This window comes from Danio rerio, chromosome 1 (genome assembly GCF_052040795.2).
Source record: "Danio rerio strain M-AB ecotype USA chromosome 1, GRCz13ab, whole genome shotgun sequence".
Classification (NCBI taxonomy): Eukaryota; Metazoa; Chordata; class Actinopteri; order Cypriniformes; family Danionidae; genus Danio; species Danio rerio.
This window is the reverse complement of record NC_141021.1, coordinates 58,074,110-58,098,172: the sequence shown is the minus strand read 5'-3', so window position 1 is coordinate 58,098,172 and position 24,063 is coordinate 58,074,110. Positions and strand designations below refer to the sequence as shown.

The following is a 24,063-nucleotide window of genomic DNA, read 5'->3' as shown; positions in this document are numbered from 1 at the left end:
AATAATGAACTATCATAGTAATTTGAGTTTTTCCATTTGCCATTAATATTTTACCATTTTTAATAATTTAATTTTCCATTTGCCATTAAAATTAAAAAGTAATTCACCACCTCTTTAATTTTGTCCTTTAATCGTATTTTTATTTTGATCATATTTTATAAAGACTGATTATAGTTTGGCCTCTACATGGTGGAGTACTTAAGGTCAATCTAAAAAAAAACACACACAGTCATCATAATTATTAATAAATCAATGTTTATTGTGTGATATATGACGCTACAACACAACAGACATTAGTAGGTTACTCCAGCAAACACAGCTCAATCAAATCCAGTCACTTTATTATAATTATTTACAGATTGATTTGAGTTTGAGATTAAAACACTGCTCATCTGTACAAATCATCAGTTCAGTCTGTTCATCCTCCAGTGAAGACAATAATTAACAATAATGAGGGAGAAATATGAAGGTTATATGAATATTATATATGAATGCATTTCTTTATATATGAAATGATGATTTTCTCCTGAAATGCATTTCCAGAACAAACACACTCTGTACAATAAACACACACATCAGCAAATAAGCCTGAAATCAGATGTTGACGTCCTCTAATGATGAGCAAAATCTGTGAATCAGCAGAACTCAAGCAGTCTCTGATCATCATCAACAGCATCGAGCCAATGTTGTTTATTTGACTGAGCTGTAAATCACATCCTCACATCTGCAGACAAATGAAAAACTTTAAGCACTGAACATGTTTTATAAGGGTCTCAGGGTGCTTTCACACCTACACTTTTGTTTTGGAACGTATCTCGTTTGCCCAGTTAGCGCGGTTCGTTTAGCATATGTGAACAGGGCAATCGCGCTCTGTTCCGCGCCAAAGTAATCGCTCCGAGATCGCTTGAATGAGGTAGTCTCGGCTCGATTGAAACGAACCCTGGAGCGGTTCGATTGCAGTGAGAAAGCGATCCGATCCGAGCGCGGTTATATCACAGTGTTTTATGGATATGTATTAGGCTTACGGCTATATGAAGAGAGAATTATGAGTATGGCAGGAAGTTTCGCGAGTCTCCGGATGCCCGCAAATGAGTGATGATCTCCCGGTAATCTCGCGTCTCCCTCCCGGTCCTCAAATAGGCATCGTCACGCACCCTTCTCACCCCTCCCCACCGCATCTCTTCTCAGACACGTCACGCGCGCGCACCCTGTTAATCACCACCAAACCACCACCTCACCTGACAGCTGAGCGGGACGCTGCAAAATAAACCCTGACACTGACCAAGGAGAGTTTACTCGCACGTGACTTGTTTTAGCTCTTTTGGTCCGTTTAGAAACTTTGCAGTGTGAAAGTGAACCGCTCCAAGAGCAAAGAGCAACAATGTAACAATTGTAATCTCTGTTTCGGAACAACTGAATCGATTCACAGGTGTGAAAGCACCCTCAGTGTTTAATTGGGGTTGAGATGAATGTTTTGTCACCTGTTGGCATCAGACGGACGCTGCATCTCCATCTTCTGATGTTCTTCAGTCTTCATGTCTTTGTTCTTGAAGTGATGAACACTGGCGTATTGAAGATCCTCCACATCTCCTGCTTCTGATCTGCTGGAGCGTTTGGCTTTCTTTGCTGTAACTTTGGTATAAAGATCCTCGCTCTGATTGGCTGATACTAGTGAATACACTGCACTGTCATTGGTTGAAGCCGTTTCTGCTGATCTGCCAATGGAATTCTGCTGTGGTTTAATCAAACATCACAGAAATATAATCAGTCCTGCTTTTAATATCAACTTCAGGACAGATACTTGTCAAGCAGCAGTGCAGGATTTAATAACTCTTGTATTTTCAAACAAAATAATATTAATATCATGAGCAGTTTGTGTATTGAGGTCTGTATTATTAAACTCACCTGATTTTGTCTGGTCTCTGCAGCTCCACCGTCTCTCCTCTTCTTCTTCCTGAAGAAACATTTTTGTTATAAAGTATTGAAAAGTAATTTATTAACATTTAATTCTAAATAATGCCTCAGCTTCAGTACATTCTGTATTCATGTTCAGTTTTGAAACAGCTTTTCAATGCAGGAGAGCTGCTTAAGATTCACTCACCATATGAACACCCTAATGAAGACGATGATGAAGATCAATCCTCCACATCCAGATACAACCCCAGTAAGTGTGAGCAGAGCAGATCTCTGAACCCCTGAAACAAGACGCTGATGAAGATCATTTGACAGCAGAGACAGAAGAAACTGAAAGAGTGTCTGTTTCTAGAAAATACCTTCAGTGACTGAAACAGACTCTGATCTCTGAGAGCCATATTTATTCTCAGCCTCACAGTAGTATCGGCCACTATCTAGTGCACTAAAACTCTGTCCAGATCCAACAGCTGAGCTTTGATTGTCTTTAAACCAGGTGAAGTTCACAGCAGGAGGGTTTGAGTCGCTGCTGCAGCTCAGAGTCACTGAATCTCCAGACACTATTACAGCAGATCTACTTATAAATACTGAGACATTCCTGGGAGGATCTAAAAAAGGAATAATTTGTACACAAAAAAAATCACATCACATGATCAAGTCAGAGAATATACTGTACACTAGATTACACTAAATTTGAATTAAGTTAAATAGTTAATTAATGCAAATATATCTACAATATTTATTTGATATTTTACCACTATTAGTCAGTCAGTTTATACTCACACTCTACATTAAGATAAACAGGTGGAGATTTCAGAGGTTTTTCTTCTTTTCCTTTTGCAACACAACTATATTCTCCAGTATTATTATAGGTGACTGACCGCAGCTGAAGCTGATTATTCAATGTTCGTTTAGTTAATACCACATTGTTTCTGGACCACTGGACAATTGTTTCTTCAGGAAGAGAGCAGCTGCTCTTACAGCTCAGAGTGACTGAACCTCCCTCTACAGCAGTCTGCTGTGTCTCCACCTGCAGGTCTGACAGAGAAATTACAACAACATTCTGTCAAAACATTGTCTTAAACTGCTGTTTATACATTATTTGAGGTTAAAAATATCTTAAATTAATTTGTGAGTTTGTTTTTGCACCACTGCATCACATCTTTATCCATACAGAAGGAGTCTCTGCTATAACACACATAAGGAGCTGCAGGTAGAGGATCATTTACAGCTTTTCATCACAGCAGCTGGAGTAAATGGCGGATTACAATCCAGAAAGATCAAAACAACTATCATCAGTGACTCAAAACCAAAAGATTAAATATGGATACTGTAGTGAAGGAAGCCCCACCTTCTAGTAAAGGACTTCTAGTAAATTCTCTGGTGTAGTGGCTCGGTCCAGACAGTTTCTAATCCTCTAAGTCTATATTATATATTACCTTATTTTTGACTGACCCAAACCCTTCCTTAAACCCAACCATTAGTTAAAAATCAAACCAGAAGTGAAAAGTACATAATGGTTGCATACTTTTACCACAATCTCACATTAGTTTCTTCTTTTTACCTGGTTTCTGGAACTGTCCTTTGCCAGACTTGAACCCAGTCCACTTCACATACTAAATACTCTTCATACAAGGTAAGCTATTGAGCAAACTCACTGCACTGAGAATGTCATCCACATGAAAATAATATAGAGAGGTGAATACATTTAGTTATGAATCACAAATGATTTTAATTAAATTTTGTGGCATTTTAACGATGCTGCATGAATAACTGCACAAAAAACAATCCTTTTTCAACAATCCAAAAGTGTGAATAAAATCTAAAGTTGTCAGTATCATACCATACTGTAGCAATCATTTTTACCCAGATATTGCAGGCAAACATATATCAACATATTTGCAGTTTCTCAAAAATGTTGCCCTGGGCATGTACTTCCAATGAGCCAAAAAACTGAAATCACTACTTTTAAACAATGCAGCTTCACTTGAAGATAAATGTTCGCTGGTTTTGTAATCTGTATGAAATGAATGTGAGGTACAGTTTTTCCATTAATTATTTTTTAATAAATTCCTGAGAAGATTTGCTGTCAGAAATTTGGGAGAATTTGATATTTTGCCAACAAGTGAGATAGGAGCTACACTTGCCTACCTGCAGTGTCATTTCAAAGATGGGAATCAACACTTCAGAAATAACAGGTCAAAATAACATGATGCAGTGCTGTGTGTGTTTGTGTTTCTGAGAATACACTGCTTCTACCTGTGACATCCAGCTGAACTCCGGGAGTCCCCGTCCATTTTCCATCCTTATCATCTGTAGTGAATCTGCAGTAGTAGATGTGTTTATCAGCTTCTGTTACTGCAGTCAAAGTGATGCTAAAAGTGTCTTTATCTTCTCTGACACACTGAACTCTTCCTGTTTTATCAGGGACTGAACACAGGTCTGGTGTTTCTCCATCAGTTACAGCAGGTTTGGTCCAGTAGACTGATCTGAGCTGATGATCACGAGGATATTTTACAGTACAGGATATTTTCACTGTTGATCCCTTTAATGCACAAACAGATGAAGAGCTGTAATTCACTCCCCAACCCTGCTGATCATCTGAAACACATGAGAAATATAATTTATAAAACATGTATAATAACATTCAGTTAATGTCTAATTTCACAAACTTTTATAAAGGAAATATAAAAATATTAAACATTTCACCCACATCCTACTTTGAGATGTACAGGTGGAGATTTCAGATGTTCATTTCCTCTTGCAGCACATCTATAGTTTCCAGCATCATAATAGGTTACTGACTGCAGGTGAAGCTGATTATTCAGTGTTTCTCCAGGTAATCTCTCTTTGTTTCTGTACCAGATGAATGTAGTTTCTTTAGGCAGAGAGCAGCTGCTTTTACAGCTCAGAGTGACTGAATCTCCAACTACAGCAGTCTGCTGTGTCTCCACCTGCAGGTCTGACAGAGAAATTACAACCACTTTCAGAACAGAAAAGAAGAAAAGGTTGTCATTTTAACAGCAGAAGTGTTTTTTTTCTTCATAATTGATATTGTTTTAAAGCAGCTGTACATGAATATTGATTAAACAGCTCGCCAACAGTGGTGTTCAGCCTTGTGCCAGCCTTCAACAAATCTTCAGTCGTGTCTTTGTGACTGAACTCTGAACCTGAAGACACTAAAGGTGTGACTTTAACAGACTGAAGAGCAGTTGAAATCTGAAGTTTTGCTGATTACATAATCAGTGGTGATTCAGAAGAGTAGACGAACAAGAGAGACATTTTGACTGAATTTTGCTTTGGCAAACTGTTCAGAACTCCAAACAAATTAGAAAACAAAATTATTTTAAGCAAATTAAGAAATGTTGTTCTTTTACAATAATAAACATTTCTCTACACGTGCAGGAAATATATTGTCTGGAAATGCATTTTGGTGAGCTACTGATGAACAATACTGTACATTTAGTAAATGCAGTAAGGTCATACGACAGGAAGATTATAAAGTGTCTGCTGTGTGTGTTTGTCTGTATCAGTAGTTCACTGCCTCTACCTGTGACGTCCAGCTGAGCTCCAGGAATCCAGGTCAGATTTCCACCCTCAGGGTTTGTAGTGAATCTGCAGTAGTAGATGTGTTTATCAGCTTCTGTTACTGCAGTCAAAGTGATGCTGGAAGTGTCTTTATCTTCTCCGACACACTGAACTCTTCCTGCTTTATCAGGGTCTGAACACAGGTCTGGTGTTTCTCCATCAGTTACAGCATGTTTGGTCCAGTAGACTGATCTGAGCTGATGATCACGAGGATATTTTACAGTACAGGATATTTTCACTGTTGATCCCTTTAATGCACAAACATTTGAAGGGCTGTAATTCACTCCCCAACCCTGCTGACCATCACACCCTGAAACATATGAGAAATGAAGACTTTCATAACAAACTGCTGTGGGTTTCTGAGACACAAAGTGTGAGGAGCTCAGTCAGCTTCTCAAGAGTGTTAAAGTTTGTCTGTAGTGACTGTAGTGAAAACTCACCCGCAGTCATGATCACTAAGATCAGAGGAAGAGATGCTCTGAAAGACCTCAACATAGTGACTTCTGCAATCCTACAAATGACAAATATGACAGTATGAGCATCATCTCTACACAACAGCACAAACTCTATTGTGTGAACAGACTGTAGATGGAGAACAGGATCATTTCTGAATAATTCACTGCTCACTGAAGGCTTGATGTGCTGAAGATGTTTCTCCTGTCAGGCCTCGAGTGTCTGAAGAGCTTCATTACAGCCCAGCAAACAATTTTGTGTTTATTAGACATCTAATAGACATCTAAATATAGACAGCTCAGCTAAAACACGGCTAAACTTGTGCTGTCAGTGAAAATCTAATCTAAGAATAGCTCAAAACTAGACTAGTCATCAAATAGACCGATTAGACAGACTTTATATGTGTAGTCAATCATTTCTGTTTATTTGATTAGTAGTCTAGTTTTGGCCTATTATTAGACATCTATTCGAGTTTCACTGACAGCCCAAATTTAGCCTAGTTTTAGCCAGGTCAACTTTATTTAGATGTCTATTAGACATTTATTAAACATCTATTAGACATCTTTTAAACATCTATTAGACCTCTATTAGACATCTTTAAAAAAAATGCTTATTGGGAGGTAACATGCGTTATGTAATCAGATTACTTTTGTTCAAGTAACTAGTAAAGTCTGGATCAGCTCATGGCACAGACATTACTAGCAGAACACAATTATGAATAATGTTGATGCCACGAGAGAGTTTTTTATCAGAAGTTTGCCCTCTGGTGACCAGGGTTGAAATTTTCAGCATTATATTTATTAAAAATATTAATGCAATTCTTTCAGTTTTGAAAGGATTGTCAACTCACGAGCATCTGGTGTGTGCAAATCTGTCCTGTTCACATAGAGAGAGGAGGGTTTATGAGACATACTACATCCAGATTGAAATATTTTGGACCTGAGATGCAGACTTGCTGTACAGTATATCTCTCACAAGAACATGCAGAAGAGATATACTGTATAAAAATACATTACATATTGCATGCAGCTCCCAGTTCAACACTAGATTAAAGACCTATCTGTTTAGTAAAGCATAAACTCAATGCATCACCTAGCGGGTTCCACACAGGCTTCTGCATCTTGCTTATATACACTATGAACAGCAGCTACGCTAATTATTCTCTATTTTCACCTGGGGATACTCATCCCGAGGTCGTCAGATTATGCGGAGTCACTAATTGGATCCAAGACCAGTGACGAGATGATCCCAAGGTTCCCATATCCGGGATCAGGCCATATCCTGAGCTGCTGCTGCGCTGATGGTCGTGGGGAGTGGAGAACATGAGTCGGATTCCAGCAACGCTCCAGGGACAGACGAGTCTTCGCTGAGGCCATCTTCCATCCTCCACTGCGGTGACTGAAGCTCTGCACAACACTTTTGGCCAGCGGAGAAATTAAAATGGTCATGCCGAACTGAGTCTGGTTCTCTCAAGGTTTTTTTTCTTCACTCCCATCAGGTGAAGTTTTTTTTCCCTCTCCGCTGTCGCCACTGGCTCGCATGGTTCAGGATTGGTAGAGCTACGCATCGATGAATTTGCTGTTCAGTGTTTGAACTCTCAGTAATGATTAAATCACACTGAACTGAGCTGAACTGAACTGAACTTAAGCACTAAAAACTGAACTACACTGTTTCAGTTACTATGACCATTTATGTGAAGCTGCTTTGACACAATCTACATTGTAAAAGCGCTATACAAACAAAGCTGAATTGAATTGAATTGAATATATCTCTGCAGCATGAGACTGCATTCTGTGCTCCTGGGTCAGACTGATGACACACATGCAGAAACTCTTGTTGTTTTTTAAAGGGATTGTATAATCTTTAATCTCACCAAATCTAAAACAGTTGATTTTGTTCATAGTCATAGGAGGACCAATTTAAGTGCTGTACAGGACATTTAAAGAACCTTTAATGGTTTTTGCAGTTCTTTATGGTAGTAAAGCTGTAATATAGCTCAAAAATATGTGTTAAATAGTTGCCAAGTAGTGGTTCCCCTAAGATTATAGCTGTTTAGCACTATTTTAATTAGAGTGTAAACCACTAGCAGAGCCTGAACATCCCTGCACATTACACACACCTCTATAACAGTTACAGAGCTTCTGTTAAATAAACATTCACCAGATGCATTTCTACAGATATCAGTCGTGGATGAACAGAATTATTTTAATGCTGAAATGTTCTTACCGTGCTGCAGGGTCTCAGTGTCGACGCTCAGATGAGGAAAACATCAGCTTGAGCTGCTACTGTAAACGGAAACAGTTTTCACACTTTATTAATGTGCTGATAAAAATATTTGTCTTCATCTTCCTGGGTGTGTTTGACACCATCTTAAAAACACCAAAACATCTCATGCAGTCGCTCTCGTTTACAGATGTCAAACAGCAGAATTCACTATTGTTCATTGTTTAAGAGTGAAAACACATTTAGTTTGGAGACAAAACTGAGTAAAACACTTTAAATGAGTGGGTATCACCAGATGAAGCTTTGCAGCTCTTAGTTTTACTTCCTCTTTTCTGCACAAACTCAGTTTTCACACATTAAATCTTGGCAAAACACACTTAAATATGACAGATGGAAAATATTCTTTGATGATAACAATTGTAATGTGAATGAGACAATGACTATGGAGTTGTGGATACAAATGCAGAATTTATCACACAGAGAATGGTCAGGCAGGCAATGGTCACAATCAGGAGCAAGTGGTAACTTGAGGCAAATCCAGAAGAGTGGTCAATAACAGGCGAGTGGTCGATTCGAAGGCTTTGTTGCTGTGTTTTTGTTTGGCCTGGTTTTTGTACTCTGGTCTGACTGCTGGATTGATGATTTTGTTCTGACTCTTGTCTGTTCTCTTGGATTATGTCTTGGTTTTACTCTTTACATTACTCTTTGCTCCTGTGTTGAACTCTGTCTGCTTTGAGCAGTGGGGGTCCAAGAGTTACTGTATTCTCAGGGCTGAAAGGGCATCCCCCAAATTAAACATATGTCAGAGTAATTGTCGGTTCATTCTGCTGTGGCTACCTCTGATAAATCTGGGATTAGGCTGAAGGAAAGAGAGTATTATTTTTACCCTAAATTTTAGTTCAGTGCACTGCCATCATGTGGTTAAAAAGATGAAGTGCACTTTACTGCCCAATATGAAGTGCTCATTACAGCAGCTGAAGACTAAATGTCAATCTGAAAACACACACAGTCATCATAATTATTAAATCAATGTTTATTGTGTGATATATGACAATACAACTACAACACTACAACAGACATTAGTAGGTTACTCCAGCAAACACAGTTCAGTTAAATCCAGTCACTTATAATCATTTACAGATGATTTGAGTTTGAGATGAAAACACTGCTCATCTGTACACATCATCAGTTCAGTCTGTTCATCCTCCAGTGAAGAAGACACTAATTAACAATAATGAGGGAGAAATATGAAGGTTATTTGAATATAATATATGAATGCATTTCTTTATATCTGAAATGATGATTTCCTCCTGAAATGCATTTCCAGAACAAACACACTCTGTACAATAAACACACACATCAGCAAATAAGCCTGAAATCAGATGTTGACGTCCTCTAATGATGAGCAAAATCTGTGAATCAGCAGAACTCAAGCAGTCTCTGATCATCATCAACAGCATCGAGCCAATGTTGTTTATTTGACTGAGCTGTAAATCACATCCTCACATCTGCAGACAAATGAGAGACTTTAAGCACTGAACATGTTTTATAAGGGTCTCAGTGTTTAATTGGGGTTGAGATGAATGTTTGGTCACCTGTTGGCATCAGACGGACGCTGCATCTCCATCTTCTGATGTTCTTCAGTCTTCATGTCTTTGTTCTTGAAGTGATGAACACTGGCGTATTGAAGATCCTCCACATCTCCTGCTTCTGCTCTGCTGGAGCGTTTGGGTTTCACTGATGTAATGTTGGTGTAAAGATCCTCGCTCTGATTGGCTGATACTAGTGAATACACTGCACTGTCATTGGTTGAAGCTGTTTCTGCTGATCTGCCAATGGGATTCTGCTGTGGTTTAATCAAATATCACAGAAATATAATCAGTCCTGCTTTTAATATCGTCTTTATGACAGATACGTGTCAAGCAGCAGTGCAAGATTTTATAACTCTTATATTTTCAAAAAAAAACATAATATTTCCATCAGGATTCAGGTCTGTGTTACTAAACTCGCCTGATTTTGTCTGGTATCTTCAGCTCCACCATCTCTCCTCTTCTTCTTCCTAAAGAAAAAAATTTTGTTAGAAAGTATTGTAAAGCAATTTATTAACTATTAATTTTTATTAATGCTTCAGGTTCAGTAAATTTTGTATTCATGTTCATTTTGAAACAGCCTTTAATGCAGGATCTGCTCAAAATTTACTCACCATATGAACACAATAATGATGATGATGATGATAAAGATCAATCCTCCACATCCCGCCACAACCCCAGTAAGTGTGAGCAGAGCAGATCTCTGAACCCCTGAAACAAGACGCTGATGAAGATCATTTGACAGCAGAGACAGAAGAAACTGAAAGAGTGTCTGTTTCTAGAAAATACCTTCAGTGACTGAAACAGACTCTGATCTCTGAGAGCCATATTTATTCTCAGCCTCACAGTAGTATCGGCCACTGTGACTGGAGTTAAAGCTGGAGATGCTGAAACTCTGTACAGATCCAACAGCTGAACTTTGAGTCTCCTTAAACCAGGTGAAGTTCACAGCAGGAGGGTTTGAGTCGCTGCTGCAGCTCAGAGTCACTGAATCTCCCTCCATTATTACAGCAGATCCACTTATAAATGCAGAGACAGTCCTGGGAGGATCTGAAAAAAAAAGTTAAATGTATGAAATGACAAAGAATAAATGGTCAAGATTCAATCTGAAATTATTAAAACTAAAGATAAACTCACACATGACACTGACAGTCACAGCAGCAGATTTCTGAGATCCATGTTTGTTTTTAGCAGAGCAAGAATAATTTCCACTGGCCTCAGATGTAATATTAGTGATTGTATAGATTTTACCATATGCCACTGATGATTCCCCTTTATAAAAGCTGATTTCAGCAGGAGGGTTTGAGTCGCTGCTGCAGCTCAGAGTCACTGAATGTCCCTCCATTATTACAGCAGATCCACTGACGGACACTGAGACGCTCCTGGGTGGATCTAATTTAAACCAAAATTAAAGTTAACAGTAGAAATGACAAAGTTATGAATTCATATGTGAACAATCTACAGTTGATCATTAACTCACACATGACATTTAAAGTCACAGGATCAGAGTTTTTCTCTCCATGTTTATTTCTGGCTCTACACTTGTATTCTCCGCTGTGATCAGAGCTGATGTTTGAGATGCTGAAGATTCTTCCAGATCCTACAGATGTTTCTTCTTTTAACCAGGTGAAGTTCAGTGCAGGAGGGTTTGAGTCGCTGCTGCAGCTCAGAGTCACTGAATCTCCAGACACTATTACAGCAGATCCACTGACGGACACTGAGACGCTCTTTGGTTTGTCTAAAAAACAATAATCATGTATTGACAAATAAAAAACATAATTTAGCAAATATTATAAAAACAGATAAAATACACTAAAAATATATATTATAAACCTTTAATACATCAATTCAAGAAATTAAAAAAAAGATGAAAATCTAAACTGTTGAACAGTAAATAAACCAGCATCACCCCAAGAAGAGTGTCAAAACACAGACACAATGAATGATGATAAAATGTACATAATATTACACTATCCTGATTAAATCAAGTCTCTAATACTAAAAAACAAAATGTCATGCAGTCTGTATAACACATTAAAGAGTTATTTAACATAGATATCATCATAATTATACTTATTTGATACGTTTCTACTATTAATCTGTCGGTTTGTCCTCACATTCAACACTGAGATGAACAGGTGGAGATTTCAGACGTTCATTTCCTCTTGCAGCACATCTATATTCTCCAGCATCAGAGCGACTGACTGACTGCAGCTGAAGCTGATTATTCAGTGTTTCTCCAGTTAATCTTTCTGTGTTTCTGTACCAGATGAATGTAGTTTCTTCAGGCAGAGAGCAGCTGCTTTTACAGCTCAGAGTCACTGAATCTCCCTCTACAACAGTCTGCTGTGTCTCCACCTGCAGGTCTGACAGAGAAATTACAACAACTTTCTGTCAATATAGTGTCTTAAGTTTAAATAATTCAGTGTCTTTACAACGTCATGGAGATAATACTAAATCTGAAGCACCTGAGTCTGATGATGCAAATGCTTTAATTTGATCAAATCAAAAGGCTGAAGTACCGTTTTTTTTAGACAGTGCAATAGTTTTACCTGTGACATCAAGCCAAACTCCAGGAACCACAGTCCATCTTTTATTCCACTTATCTGTACAGCTGCAGTAATATTTGTGTTTATCAGCTTCTGTTACTGCAGTCAAAGTGATGCTGGAAGTGTCTCTATCTTTACTGTCACACTGAACTCTTCCTGTTTTATCAGGGTCTGAACACAGGCTCCGTGTCTCTTCATCAGTTCGAATAGTTTTGGTCCAGAAGGCTGGTGTGAGCTTATAATAACCAGTATATGTTGAAGTACAAGACATTTTCACTGTTGATCCTTTTAATGCACAAACAGATGAAGAGCTGTATTTCACTCCCCAATACTGCAGACTATTAATCGCTGAAACACAGACAACAGAACACTTTAAAACACACAGCTAAGATTCTAGTTTTGTTCAGAAGCGTTAATTTGACTGTACAATTTTGATTTAGTTTTAGTCCTAGTCTATTGACCAAAATTTACATTTAGCTTTAGTTTTATTTTAGTCATTTTGATGGAGTATTTAAAAAGAAATAAATCCATAAATGTATCAGAAATTTGATGCCTTTTCACCCATAACTAAACCTATAGACTCAACTGAGACTGATTATAGACAAGGATATTCTCACACCAGGAAATATGTGCAAAGTGAAAGCAAGGCTCAGGGCCTAATGTGGGAAGTTTACTGTGTTTATAGCAGACACTTTCAGTTTAGAAGTGTATTGTGCATTGTCTGTTTTAAAGTTTACTAATTCTCTATGCATTTTACTAACAAGGAAAATGACGGTGAAGAAGAAAGTAGATCGCCCTCTGAATAATCAGTCAAAATGACAAATGGGTTTAGTTGAATCTGCCCCAATAGTTTTCTTCTCCAAAACATTGATATTTTAGAAAGTTTAATGAGTTTAATGAGTGTAATGAATGACTGCTTGAATCCCAGAAGGTAAATCAGCATAAACTAAATTACAGGTCATATGTGCGCATCTCCATGTTTCACAGTCTGCTGTGTCTCCACCTGCAGGTCTGACCAAAAACTACAACTCAGTGATTCACAGCTTTAAGCAAATGATCAAAGAAAAAAAGAAGACTCTATTATTATTTATTCTTCCTGATTTTGTTCTGAAGCCGCAAGGCCTTTTTCATTTTCAGAAAACTGATCATTTAGTAGCAGTTCAATTTGTGTTTATTTTAGAGCTGTCAATCAATTCAATTATTTAATCAGGATTAATCGCATGATGCCACAAGTTAACTTGCATTTAATCAGACATCAATCACACATTTTACCTGATCTAAATATACCTTACATTAATATAATGTTGCATTTTAATGCACAAATACATCAGACACTTAAGTGCGCACAGAAAGAAACTGAATCATAACATTTATTTATGCATGAAATGAAAAGTCTTGGCTGAAGAACAATGAAGCACTTGGCTGAAAACAGAGTACCTAACACTTTCTTCTGGGTTTTTTCCACACATATTTTGTAAACTTTTTACCTTTGCATAAATAAAAGCTCAAATGTTTGAAGCTCAAATCACCACCATGGAGAAGATTCTGTCTGTCTTGATCTTTCCTAAATTGTCATTCTCTAAACATTTTCAGTTCATCTTTATTGATTGACAAAAATACAATAGATTTAATATATTTTTAGTTTGTACTCACGTCCAACTTTGAGATGAACAGGTGGAGATTTCAAAAGTTCGTTTCCTGCTTTTCCTCTTACAGCACAGCTATAGTCTCCAGCATCAGAGTGACTGACTGACTGCAGGTGAAGCTGATTATTCAGTGTTTCTTCAGTTAATCTCTCTGTGTTTCTGTACCAGATGAATGTAGTTTCTTCAGGCAGAGAGCAGCTGCTTTTACAGCTCAGAGTCACTGAATCTCCCTCTGCAGCAGTCTGCTGTGTCTCCACCTGCAGGTCTGACAGAGAAATTACTACATTTAAAACTCATACATTCATTAAATTAGTATGAAATTAAATGAAATTAAACATACAATTAAATAATTTTACATAATAATAGCTTAATATTGCTGTAAAATAAAGAGCTGCTGTGTTCATGGAGACCTGAATAAAGTCCCGATCTCAGTTTATTTACCTGTGACATCAAGACGAGCTCCAGGAATCGCAGTCCATCTATTATTCTGTCTATCTGTGAATCTGCAGTAGTAGATGTGTTTATCAGCTTCTGTTACTGCAGTCAAAGTGATGCTGTAAGTGTCTCTATATTCTCTGTCTTTATATTCACTGACACAATGAATTCCTCCTCTATTGTCTGGATCTGTACACAGGTCTGGAGGTTCTTTATCAGTTACAGCAGGTTTGGTTGTGACAAATTTCATAAGATAATAATTAGCTTGTGTTGAAGTACAGGAGATTTTCACTGTTGATCCCTTTAATGCACAAACAGATGAAGAGCTGTAAATCACTCCTGAATCCCGCAGACCATCAACCGCTGAAACACAGACATGAGGAAAACTGATCAGGCTTTCAGCAAAAACAAAATCACATAAATAAATTTAGTTTGTTCTCAACTATTGAAAACACACAAAATATATTAGTTTGAGGAAAGCTTTACATGTTCACTCATATTGAAACTCCACATGTGAGATATTTCACTCATCTTCTTGTTTATACTCACATCCTACTTTGACATAAACAGCAGGAGATTTCAGATGTTCATTTCCTTCTACACCACACTGATAATATCCAGCATCAGAGCCTCTGACCGACTGCAAGTGAAGCTGATTATTCAATGTGGTGATTCCTTCATTAAAAGTCTTTCCATTTCTGTACCAGATGAATGTAGTTTCTTTAGGCAGAGAGCAGCTGCTTTTACATCTCAGAGTCACTGAATCTCCCTCTACAGCAGTCTGCTGTGTCTCCACCTGCAGGTCTGACAGAGAAATGACAACAGTTCATTGGTGTACCATCATCTTATTAATAATTCTATCACCATTTAATAGATCTGTTTTTATTCTGAAGCTGCAAGATCTTCTTTCTTTTCCAGAATAATGTTCATTTATTAGCAGTTGTGTTTTTTTATTACAGAGCTGTCATAATATAATGTCATAAAACAAGAATATACATACAGACCAAATATAAAAGCAATTTTGCATTCAACAAGATTACAACAGAAACTATAGAGTAAATATTAAGTTAACTATAGAGTTAATATTAAGATAAAAAGTCAAGGACAGTCCACTCACAATACACTGAATGGGAGAAAGTGCACTGTGCAGTAATGTATGAAATAAGTTCTGCTCTGTAATACTGAAATGTTTTAAATGTTTTTTCATCACCCCAAAATACATTATTTTAGCATATTATGGTTAGATTAAATAATATTTAATAATATAATTTATTATTATTTAATTTTATTATTTATTTATTTTTTATACATTTTCTGGTAGTAATTTACAATAACAGTATATGAAAACTAATGTACTGATATGTAAATGAAATATTACTTCATTAACTATTGATTATTAGGGCAAGCTCTAATCAAGAACTAACTTTACTACAACATGAGTCACGTGAGTTCATGTGTAAATAATGTCTACCTTAATGGACTCTTTTTACTAGATTCTTAAGATGTGTTTAACGGTCATCAGCATCTTATATCCTTGAAAGTTGTTAATATTTAGATTTTTTTAAATGTATGTACATTTGTTTGAATTTATGTATGTATTATATCATGCTTGCATCAAAATACAAAATCCTAATTACAGCTTGAGTGAGATGTTTCTAACGCTATGCAGGACTATAGAGTTGAGGTTTTCTCTCTTCTAGCTGCCGTCATCAGTTTCACACATTTTTTTTTCCTTTTATTGAAAGTCTTGACAGTGTGTATTATAAAAATAAAAATAAATTTGTTAATTAAAACTGTAGTTTTAGGTAAATATAACTAAAATAAATTCATGACCTGTTGATGTATTTTTATGTCATGATTTTACTCGGAGGGGCACATTATCATCAACTCCTTCCTAACTACTCATGAACTCCTGTGTTTAAAGTGCTCATTTTGATGCATAATTTTCATGCAAAACTTTTACATTCAACACAGGCTCAATCTGAAAACGTAGCCCTTTATATGTTTCTGATGATCGTGAATTATGTAGCCAGAGCTATGTATGGCTGCATTTCATGTTTTAAACACACGCTATGGGGCAGTATGATGCTGTTCCTTTTTTCGCTAACCAGCTGACCCCTTACCTGCATGTGGACAGCTTTCCCACTGTTACCAGTTTGTCCGATAGTTTTAAACATACTTTGACAGACTTGAGATGCAGATCGAAGTTGACCGCGACGATGAGGTTCGAGTCCGGTGAAGAACGGTTTCAGAAAGCAGGTAAGACGAAAACAGAAGCCAAAAAATAAAATAAATTAAATCTGGTAAAATCTGAAACCGTGGTAAAAATCAGACAAGGGCTTTTATTTTTATGGCTTTTTTTTTTAAATTGTCGGTTGGGTTTAAAAAAGGGAGTGGGTGGGCCAATACGGGCTTTCAAAATAACATTGGTTGAGTTTAGGAAAGAGGGTCGGTGGGTGGGCTTATGGGGTATATGCCGAAGCATGCTAATAGGACTTTTAATTTGCCAGTAACCTGGGTTAAGGGCTTCCGGCGAATTGAATGCCAATGCAAAATCCGGTGCGTTTAAGGTCTGTTTTCTTTAAAAATCAGCGATCTCCATTAGCTGAGTGATATTCGATTTAAAGTGGGTCTCAGATTGTACAAGAAGCACTGCATTAAATTACATTTCCCCCCGCCATATCTTTATAATATGAGCATTTATTTTACCCCAGTATATTCAATGGAGCTTCTGCGTTAGCCTGCGATTCTGAAGAGCGCGTGCGAGTAAACAGCTTTTTGTCTCGTTTTACGTTTGAGCAACTAAATAAATGCTAAAGTTTATTTTACTGAATGTATTTTAATGACATTACAACATCGATGCTGTATAAGGAACCGTATAAAATGGAAAAAGTTCACAATAACAGGTCACCGGTAGTGTATCAGCATGGGAACTGCACTAGCTCGGCATAAACCCTATTGGTCAGTTGGTCAGTCAGTCACTGAATTAGTCAACAGTGCCATCTGGTGGATTTACGTTAGAACAGCAGGTGCGAACTGCACTCGGGAGAGAAATTTGTGATCTGAAAAAGCAAACAGAGCAGCCTCTGGTGGATTCACGAGAACAATAACTGCAAAAAAAGTACCTCCTGGAACGTATTTTGCGCTCTCCAGAAATGTATATAGTGGTACATAATCCGAATGAGCCAAACTCAGGAGTTCATGATTAAGAATGAGTTAATAACAATATGCTGCTTCAAGTAAAGTCATGGCATAAAGATTCATTAACAGCTCATTAGTTCATGTCGGTTACATTTAGCTAAATGTACAGAGTTAATTAATACAAACATGAACTAACAAGTAATTAAGGTAGCCATTATTCACACGTGACTTATTCATTCATTCATTCATTTTCTTGTCGGCTTAGTCCCTTTATTAATCTGGGGTTGCCACAGCGGAATGAAGCGCCAACTTTTATATAATACATATATAATATATAATATATGCATGTTTCCTGGTTGGTTTTTGACTTTTCTAAATGATGCAAATGTTTTTCATGAACTGATGCTTTCATAAAACATTTGGCAGATCAATCAAAATTCACATCATTTTAGTCCATCACTATTCAATCATTATGAGCAAAAGTAATCAGGATATTTTTGTTTTTACAATTTTTAATTTTGTTCTCATACAAAAAGATTATAAAATGACTAATGTGTGTTTGTGAGAGTTTACTGCTTCTACCTGTGACGTCCAGCTGAACTCCAGGAATCCCCGTCCATTTTCCATCCTCAGCATCAGTGGTGAATCTGCAGTAGTAGATGTGTTTATCAGCTTCTGTTACTGCAGTCAAAGTGATGCTGTATGTGTCTTTATATTTATTGTCCTTATATTTACTGGCACACCGAACTCTTTTTGGTTTTTTATGGTCTAAACACAGGTCTAGTGGTTCTTTATCAGTATATTTGGTCCAGAAGATTTTTTCAAGCTTACGATAATAAGGATATTTTACAGTACAGGATATTTCCACTTTTGATCCCTGTAATGCACAAACATATGAAGGGCTGTAATTCACTCCCCAACCCTGCTGACCATCACACCCTGAAACACAGACATGAGAAATGGAGGATTTTCAAGCAACGTACAAAACAAACCTTTTCTTTTTTGCTTATTTTATTGTCTCTGCCAGTAAAACACTGCTTTCGGTTTCTGAGACACAAAGTGTGAGGAGCTCAGTCAGCTTCTCAAGAGTGTTAAAGTTTGTCTGTAGTGACTGTAGTGAAAACTCACCCGCAGTCATGATCACTAAGATCAGAGGAAGAGATGCTCTGAAAGACCTCAACATAATGACTTCTGCAATCCTACAAATGACAAATATGACAGTATGAGCATCATCTCTACACAACAGCACAAACTCTATTGTGTGAACAGACTGTAGATGGAGAACAGGATCATTTCTGAATAATTCACTGCTCACTGAAGGCTTGATGTGCTGAAGATGTTTCTCTTGTCAGGCCTCGAGTGTCTGAAGAGCTTCATTACAGGTAACATGAGTTATGAAATCAGATTACTTCTGTCAAGTAACTGGTAAAGTCCGGATTAGCTTGTAGTAAAAGTGGTGCCACATAAGAGAGTGTTTTTTATCAGTTGTCTGCCCTCTGGTGACCAGAGTTCAAAAGTACATTTAATAAAATTATCTATGCCAATACAATCCTTTCAGTTTTAACAGGGATAAAAACTCTTACACATTCACTGTGAGACTCACACAAATCTGTCCCGCCAGTGTTTATGACAACACAGGCTCATTCTAAAAAATGTAGCACTATATACATTTCTGGAGATTACGAATTATGCAGCTAGAGCTACTCATAGCTGCATTTCATCTTTAAAATGAACGGTACGAGGCGGTATGATGCTGTTCCTTTTCGTGTTTGACTGCATGTAGACGGTTTTCTCACTGTTACCAGTTTGTCCAGTAGCTAAACACATACGTTGGTGGACTTGAGATGCATAGCAGAGTTTACCGCGACGACAGGGTTCGAGTCTTGTGAAGAACAGTTCCAGAAAGCAGGCAAGACAAAAACAGAAGCCAAAAAATAAAATAAACAAGTAAATAACAGGGTGATAATGTTGTAAAATCTGAAAACATGGTAAAAATCAGGAGAGGGCTTTTCTTTTTCTGGATTGCTTTTCAAAGTACTATAGGTTGAGTTTCGGGAAAGGGGTAGGTGGGTGGGGTTATCGGGCGATTAGTCAGTCAGCGGCATCTAGTGGATTTACACAAGAACAGCAGGCGTGAATGGAACTCGGGAGAGAAAATTGAGATCGGAAAAAGCGCACACATTGGCCTCTGGTGGATTCGCAAAAACAAAAACTGCAAAAAAAACATATCATGCAGGATTATTTTGCTCTCTCTAGAAATGTATACAGCGGTACATAATCAGAATGAGCCTGGGTTGGTTTAACAGCAACACTGCATAAGGATTAAAATGTTGGCTTCACTTTTCAGAAGATGCAGATTTGCTGGATAACAAACAAGAATTTGCAGTAGAGATCTGAAGTCATTCTTTTTTCAATAATTGCTGCCTGACCATTTAGAATGTGAATACAGCTGCTAGAGATTCTTCAGGACCAAACTTAAACCCTTCTGTACAGGCCAACTGAGATTCATATGTGACCCTGAACCATAAAACCAGCCATAAATGTGTTTTTTCTTAATCTGAGACTCATACAACACGTTATACATCACAACTGAATTAATAAGCTCTTTTCAGCAGTATTTTACTGAGAAACTTTAATTTAAAGATCTGGAAACTGAGTGTTCAAAAAATCTAAATGTTGAGAAAAAAATGATAAATTGGTCAAATGAAGTGCTTAGCAATGCACATCAACAATTATGTTTTGATGTATTTGCAAGAGGAAATTTACATAAAAAAAGACATCTTCATGGAACATGATTTTTATCATAAAAATAAATCTATAATTTTGATTCATAAAGTATGAATTTTTGGCTATTTTTAAATAGCATACGGTGGTTTAGTGCACCATGATCACATACGACAGATAAGCATTTAACTCTTGAACAAGAAACTCTTGTTGTTTTAACTTTTGTGTGGATGTAACCCCTCGGTCATACACCACCCAACCCGATCTGAGCCAGGATCGATCTGGCGACTTTCTGCATGGGAGTCGGTTGATATAACAAGGAGGCTAAAGACCATGGCCTCTATCTGTTGCTATAGCACCTCTAGAGGTCAGAGGAGTGAGGTTTACCTGCACAGCACTTCACTAGCTGGCCTCTGCTACATGGAGACTAACTACAATCTATAATCTCACCCACAGAAAAGAAGCGGCTTGGTGGATCTTTTGTCCATAATCATAAAAGAATCAATATAAGGCCTACAACATACTGTACCAACAAAGAACATTTAATAGTGTTTAAGCTGTTCTTTGGGGTGGTTAATCTGCTAAATTGTTGCAAAATGATGTTTACACTATGATTATGGCCAAAGAACATCACTGCATATTACACACAAGTCTATAACAGTTATTGAGCTGCTGGTAAATCAACATTCAGTTGATATCAGAATTATTTCAGTGTTGAAATGCTCTTTCATTGCAGTGGCTCAGTGTTGATGCTCAAATGAAATGATCAACAGCTTTAGCTATTACCATAAACAGCCAGTTTTCACACTTTACAAATGTGCTGTTAAATATTTCTCTTCCTCTTTCTGTGTCTGCATGACATCATTTCAAAAACATCTCCTGCAGTCGCTCTCATCTACACATGTCAGACAGGAGAATTCACTGTTGTTTAGTGTTTGAGAGGGAAAATGTGAAAACACAATTAGTTTGGAGACAGAACTGAGTAAAACACTTTAAATGAGTGTCTGAGCATCACCAGATGAAGCTTTGCAGCTCTTAGTGTCTCTTCCTCTTTTCTGAACAAACTCTGTATTCACACATTAAGTGTTGGCAAAACACAAATATGACAGAGGGAAAATGTTCTTAAATGATAATAACTCACTAAAAGGTTAAATATCTTTTTAAATTTTAGATTTTTCATAGATTTTTTCACAAATGTCATCACTTTTTTAGGTTTAAGTCAAGGTCAAGTCATTTTTTTATTTTACAGTTTACTTGTTCAACCTAAGACTATCAATAAACTTTTTTTCATGCAGACTTTAATCAAGCAAGTGACAATCCTGAATACTGTGACCCGAGTCCCCCACTTCTGCATGTTATTAAAGGATTTTTAGTATAAGTCCCTTATATTTGAGAAGTTGTTTGATGAAAAAAAACAACATCTGCCTGTTACCTACAAAATCCAAAAAAAAAAAAATCCAAAAAAAAAAAAAATATATATATATATATATATAAAGTTTAAATAGCAAATGCATTTATGCCACTTTGTGGACACATAGGTGTGCTCGTCTAAAATCAAGGTCTCCTAAGGCATATAGTTGGTGAGTTGCTCCTAACTAGCAAAATTCATGTGGCTCAAATCCAGCCCACACCAGACACTTACATCTGGCCTACATACTGCATGGAATGATCGCACAGATTTCAACCAAATGTACCAGAACTGACAATATTCTTGGCCACAGTTTGCTTTAATTCTGGCCCAGATCCGGCCCACACCAGACACTTACATCTGGACCACATACTGAATAGAATGATGGCTCTTGGGCGGTCTGCTTCTGTTTGTCAGATCTGGGCCACAAATAAGCCAAGGCAATACCTTGTATTAGCCAGAACTCAACCAAATGAACAAGAACTGACCCTATTCTGGGCCACAGTTTGCTTTTATTCTGGGCCAGATCTGGCCTACGCCCTACACTTGCTGGGTGTGGCAAAGTACAAAACTCCCAGCATGCATTGCAGTATGAATACATTCTATGTGCTTGTTAAGTGATGACATGTTTGTGATGTATGTAATACTGTTTCCGGGTCCAAGCCGCCATTTATTTGAGTTGAGAGTTCATTTGTTTATGATCACTTTTTATTCATATCACACATTAAAGTAAATTTTACATAAAGTCAGTGTAGACAACAATCTCAGGGCTTGCTGCATAACAAATACCAAAAATTTTAACAACTTATAAAACAATGAATCACTTTCTGGCCATCGGATATTAGGCATGTACATATATATTGCGATCATGATTTTCGAAAGTATTAAATTGCTTTGTAAACGTTTATTGTATTGTGTTTATTTGTAACGTTTATTTTATGAATCTCCCCATTCAGTTGAATAGAGCGCTTGGACGCGGAAGCCGCTCCGCGTGACGTCACACTTAACAAGCGGATAGGTTATTGATGCTGCAGTTTTCATTATTTGCTGTTGATTCTGCTGTTTATGTTGACATTGTTGATTTTGTCACTTTTATCTCTTGTTTGTGATGTTTGTCAGTTTTGTTAATTTTGTTAATTGTCACCGTTGTTGAGGTTCTTACGCTGATTATTGATGTCTCTGTGAGCAGAAGGTAAACCATAGAATTGTTTTAGCTTATAAATTTTCATAATTCTTGTTCCTAACTGGTAAAATAAAGCTCAAGAGGCAGGAATAATACAATAAAATACAATACATGAAATACAATAAATAAATTCAGACGTATAATGACTGAACTGAAAATTATACACTGAAACACATCTATTGATGTAGATTATAGTGCAGCTGCTGTGAGGGGTCCAGGGGGCCGGTGAGGGCTCTCCATGCAGGACCAGCACTAAGGGCCAATATGTTAAGCAGCTTCCAGGTCCAAGCGCTCTATTAAACTGTACAGGAGAATCGATAAATTATACAATTAAACGTTTACAAAGTGCTGTAATGCTTTTAACAAACCTAATCGCAATATAATATATCGACTTAGAGTCAGAATTATTGGCCCACTGTTAATTTTATCCTAAATTTCTGTTTAATGTAAAGATATTTTTCAAAATACCAGTGATCAGCTTAAATTTTATAGTATGTTCAGTTTAAAGACTTTAATATTTAAAGTCATTGTATAAAATAGTTTATTCTGTAAACAATCAAAAAATAAACTGCTTAAAAATTGATTGAACATTGCTGCACATTACACATGCATTTATACATATATTTACACATTACACATGCATTTATACATATATTTACACATTACACATGCATTTATACATATATTTACACATTAGAAATGCATTTATACATATATTTACACATTACACATGTATTTATATCGAGCTTCTGTTAACTCAACATTCAGCAGATTCATTCATACAGATATCAGTTGTACAGTAGCTTAACAGAATGATATGAATGTTGAAATGTTCTTACCGTGCTGCAGTGTCTCAGTGTCGACGCTTAAATGAGGAAAACATCAGCAGCTTAAACTATTTCCGTAAATGGACAGTTTTCACACTTTAAAAATGTGCTGACAAAAATATTTGTCTTTCTCTTCCTGGGTGTGTTTGACACCATCTCGAATACACCAGGACATCTCCTGCAGTCGCTCTTATTTACAGATGTCAAACAGCAGAATTTTGAGAGAGAAAATGTGAAAACACAATTAGTTTGGGGACAGAACTGAGTAAAACACTTTAAATGAGTGTCTGAGCATCACCAGATGAAGCTTGCAGCTCTGTTTCACTTCCTCTTTTTGACACATGAAGTTTTAGCAATACTACATGAACCACATTCACAGCCATCAG

The 24,063-nt window shown here is 37.0% G+C and overlaps 1 protein-coding gene across 5 annotated transcripts; it reads right to left on the bottom strand.

Annotated features, from left to right (window-relative positions):
- Positions 1 to 238: 238 nt before the first annotated feature.
- Positions 239 to 23,995, bottom strand: LOC147847034 (B-cell receptor CD22-like). 5 transcript variants are annotated; one of them, XM_087237853.1, is made up of 17 exons: positions 23,690 to 23,944; positions 18,664 to 18,734; positions 18,118 to 18,474; positions 14,944 to 15,198; positions 14,401 to 14,757; positions 13,967 to 14,224; positions 12,317 to 12,661; positions 11,882 to 12,130; positions 5,462 to 5,809; positions 4,625 to 4,873; positions 4,171 to 4,512; positions 2,695 to 2,949; positions 2,274 to 2,519; positions 2,102 to 2,195; positions 1,906 to 1,954; positions 1,482 to 1,729; positions 244 to 724 (listed from the first exon to the last, which is right to left on the bottom strand). In XM_087237853.1, exons 2-17 carry the CDS (start codon positions 18,716 to 18,718, stop codon positions 691 to 693), a joined length of 3,741 nt encoding a protein of 1,246 aa, XP_087093979.1. In that variant the 5' UTR covers positions 18,719 to 18,734; positions 23,690 to 23,944; the 3' UTR covers positions 244 to 690. The 5 variants fall into 5 exon arrangements, with proteins under 5 accessions (XP_087093978.1, XP_087093979.1, XP_087093976.1 ...); XM_087237851.1 differs by lacking the exons at positions 244 to 724; positions 1,482 to 1,729; positions 1,906 to 1,954; ... (4 more) ...; positions 4,625 to 4,873; positions 5,462 to 5,809 and adding exons at positions 9,188 to 9,683; positions 9,771 to 10,021; positions 10,186 to 10,234; ... (2 more) ...; positions 10,902 to 11,156; positions 11,245 to 11,502 and having other exon boundaries at positions 18,118 to 18,182; positions 18,367 to 18,474; XM_087237850.1 differs by lacking the exons at positions 244 to 724; positions 1,482 to 1,729; positions 1,906 to 1,954; ... (4 more) ...; positions 4,625 to 4,873; positions 5,462 to 5,809 and adding exons at positions 9,186 to 9,683; positions 9,771 to 10,018; positions 10,186 to 10,234; ... (2 more) ...; positions 10,902 to 11,156; positions 11,245 to 11,502 and having other exon boundaries at positions 23,690 to 23,995.
- Between the last annotated feature and the right edge of the window lie 68 nt (positions 23,996 to 24,063).

Excerpts from the sequence above, each read along its gene's own strand:
- LOC147847034 (XM_087237853.1), bottom strand. The coding sequence starts at position 18,718 with ATGTTGAGGTCTTTCAGAGCATCTCTTCCTCTGATCTTAGTGATCATG. Across the intron at positions 18,475-18,663 it reads CTTAGTGATCATGACTGCGG|GGTGTGATGGTCAGCAGGGT; the intron begins GTGAGTTTTCAC and ends TCTGTGTTTCAG. Across the intron at positions 4,874-5,461 it reads AGCTCAGCTGGACGTCACAG|ACCTGCAGGTGGAGACACAG; the intron begins GTAGAGGCAGTG and ends TTTCTCTGTCAG.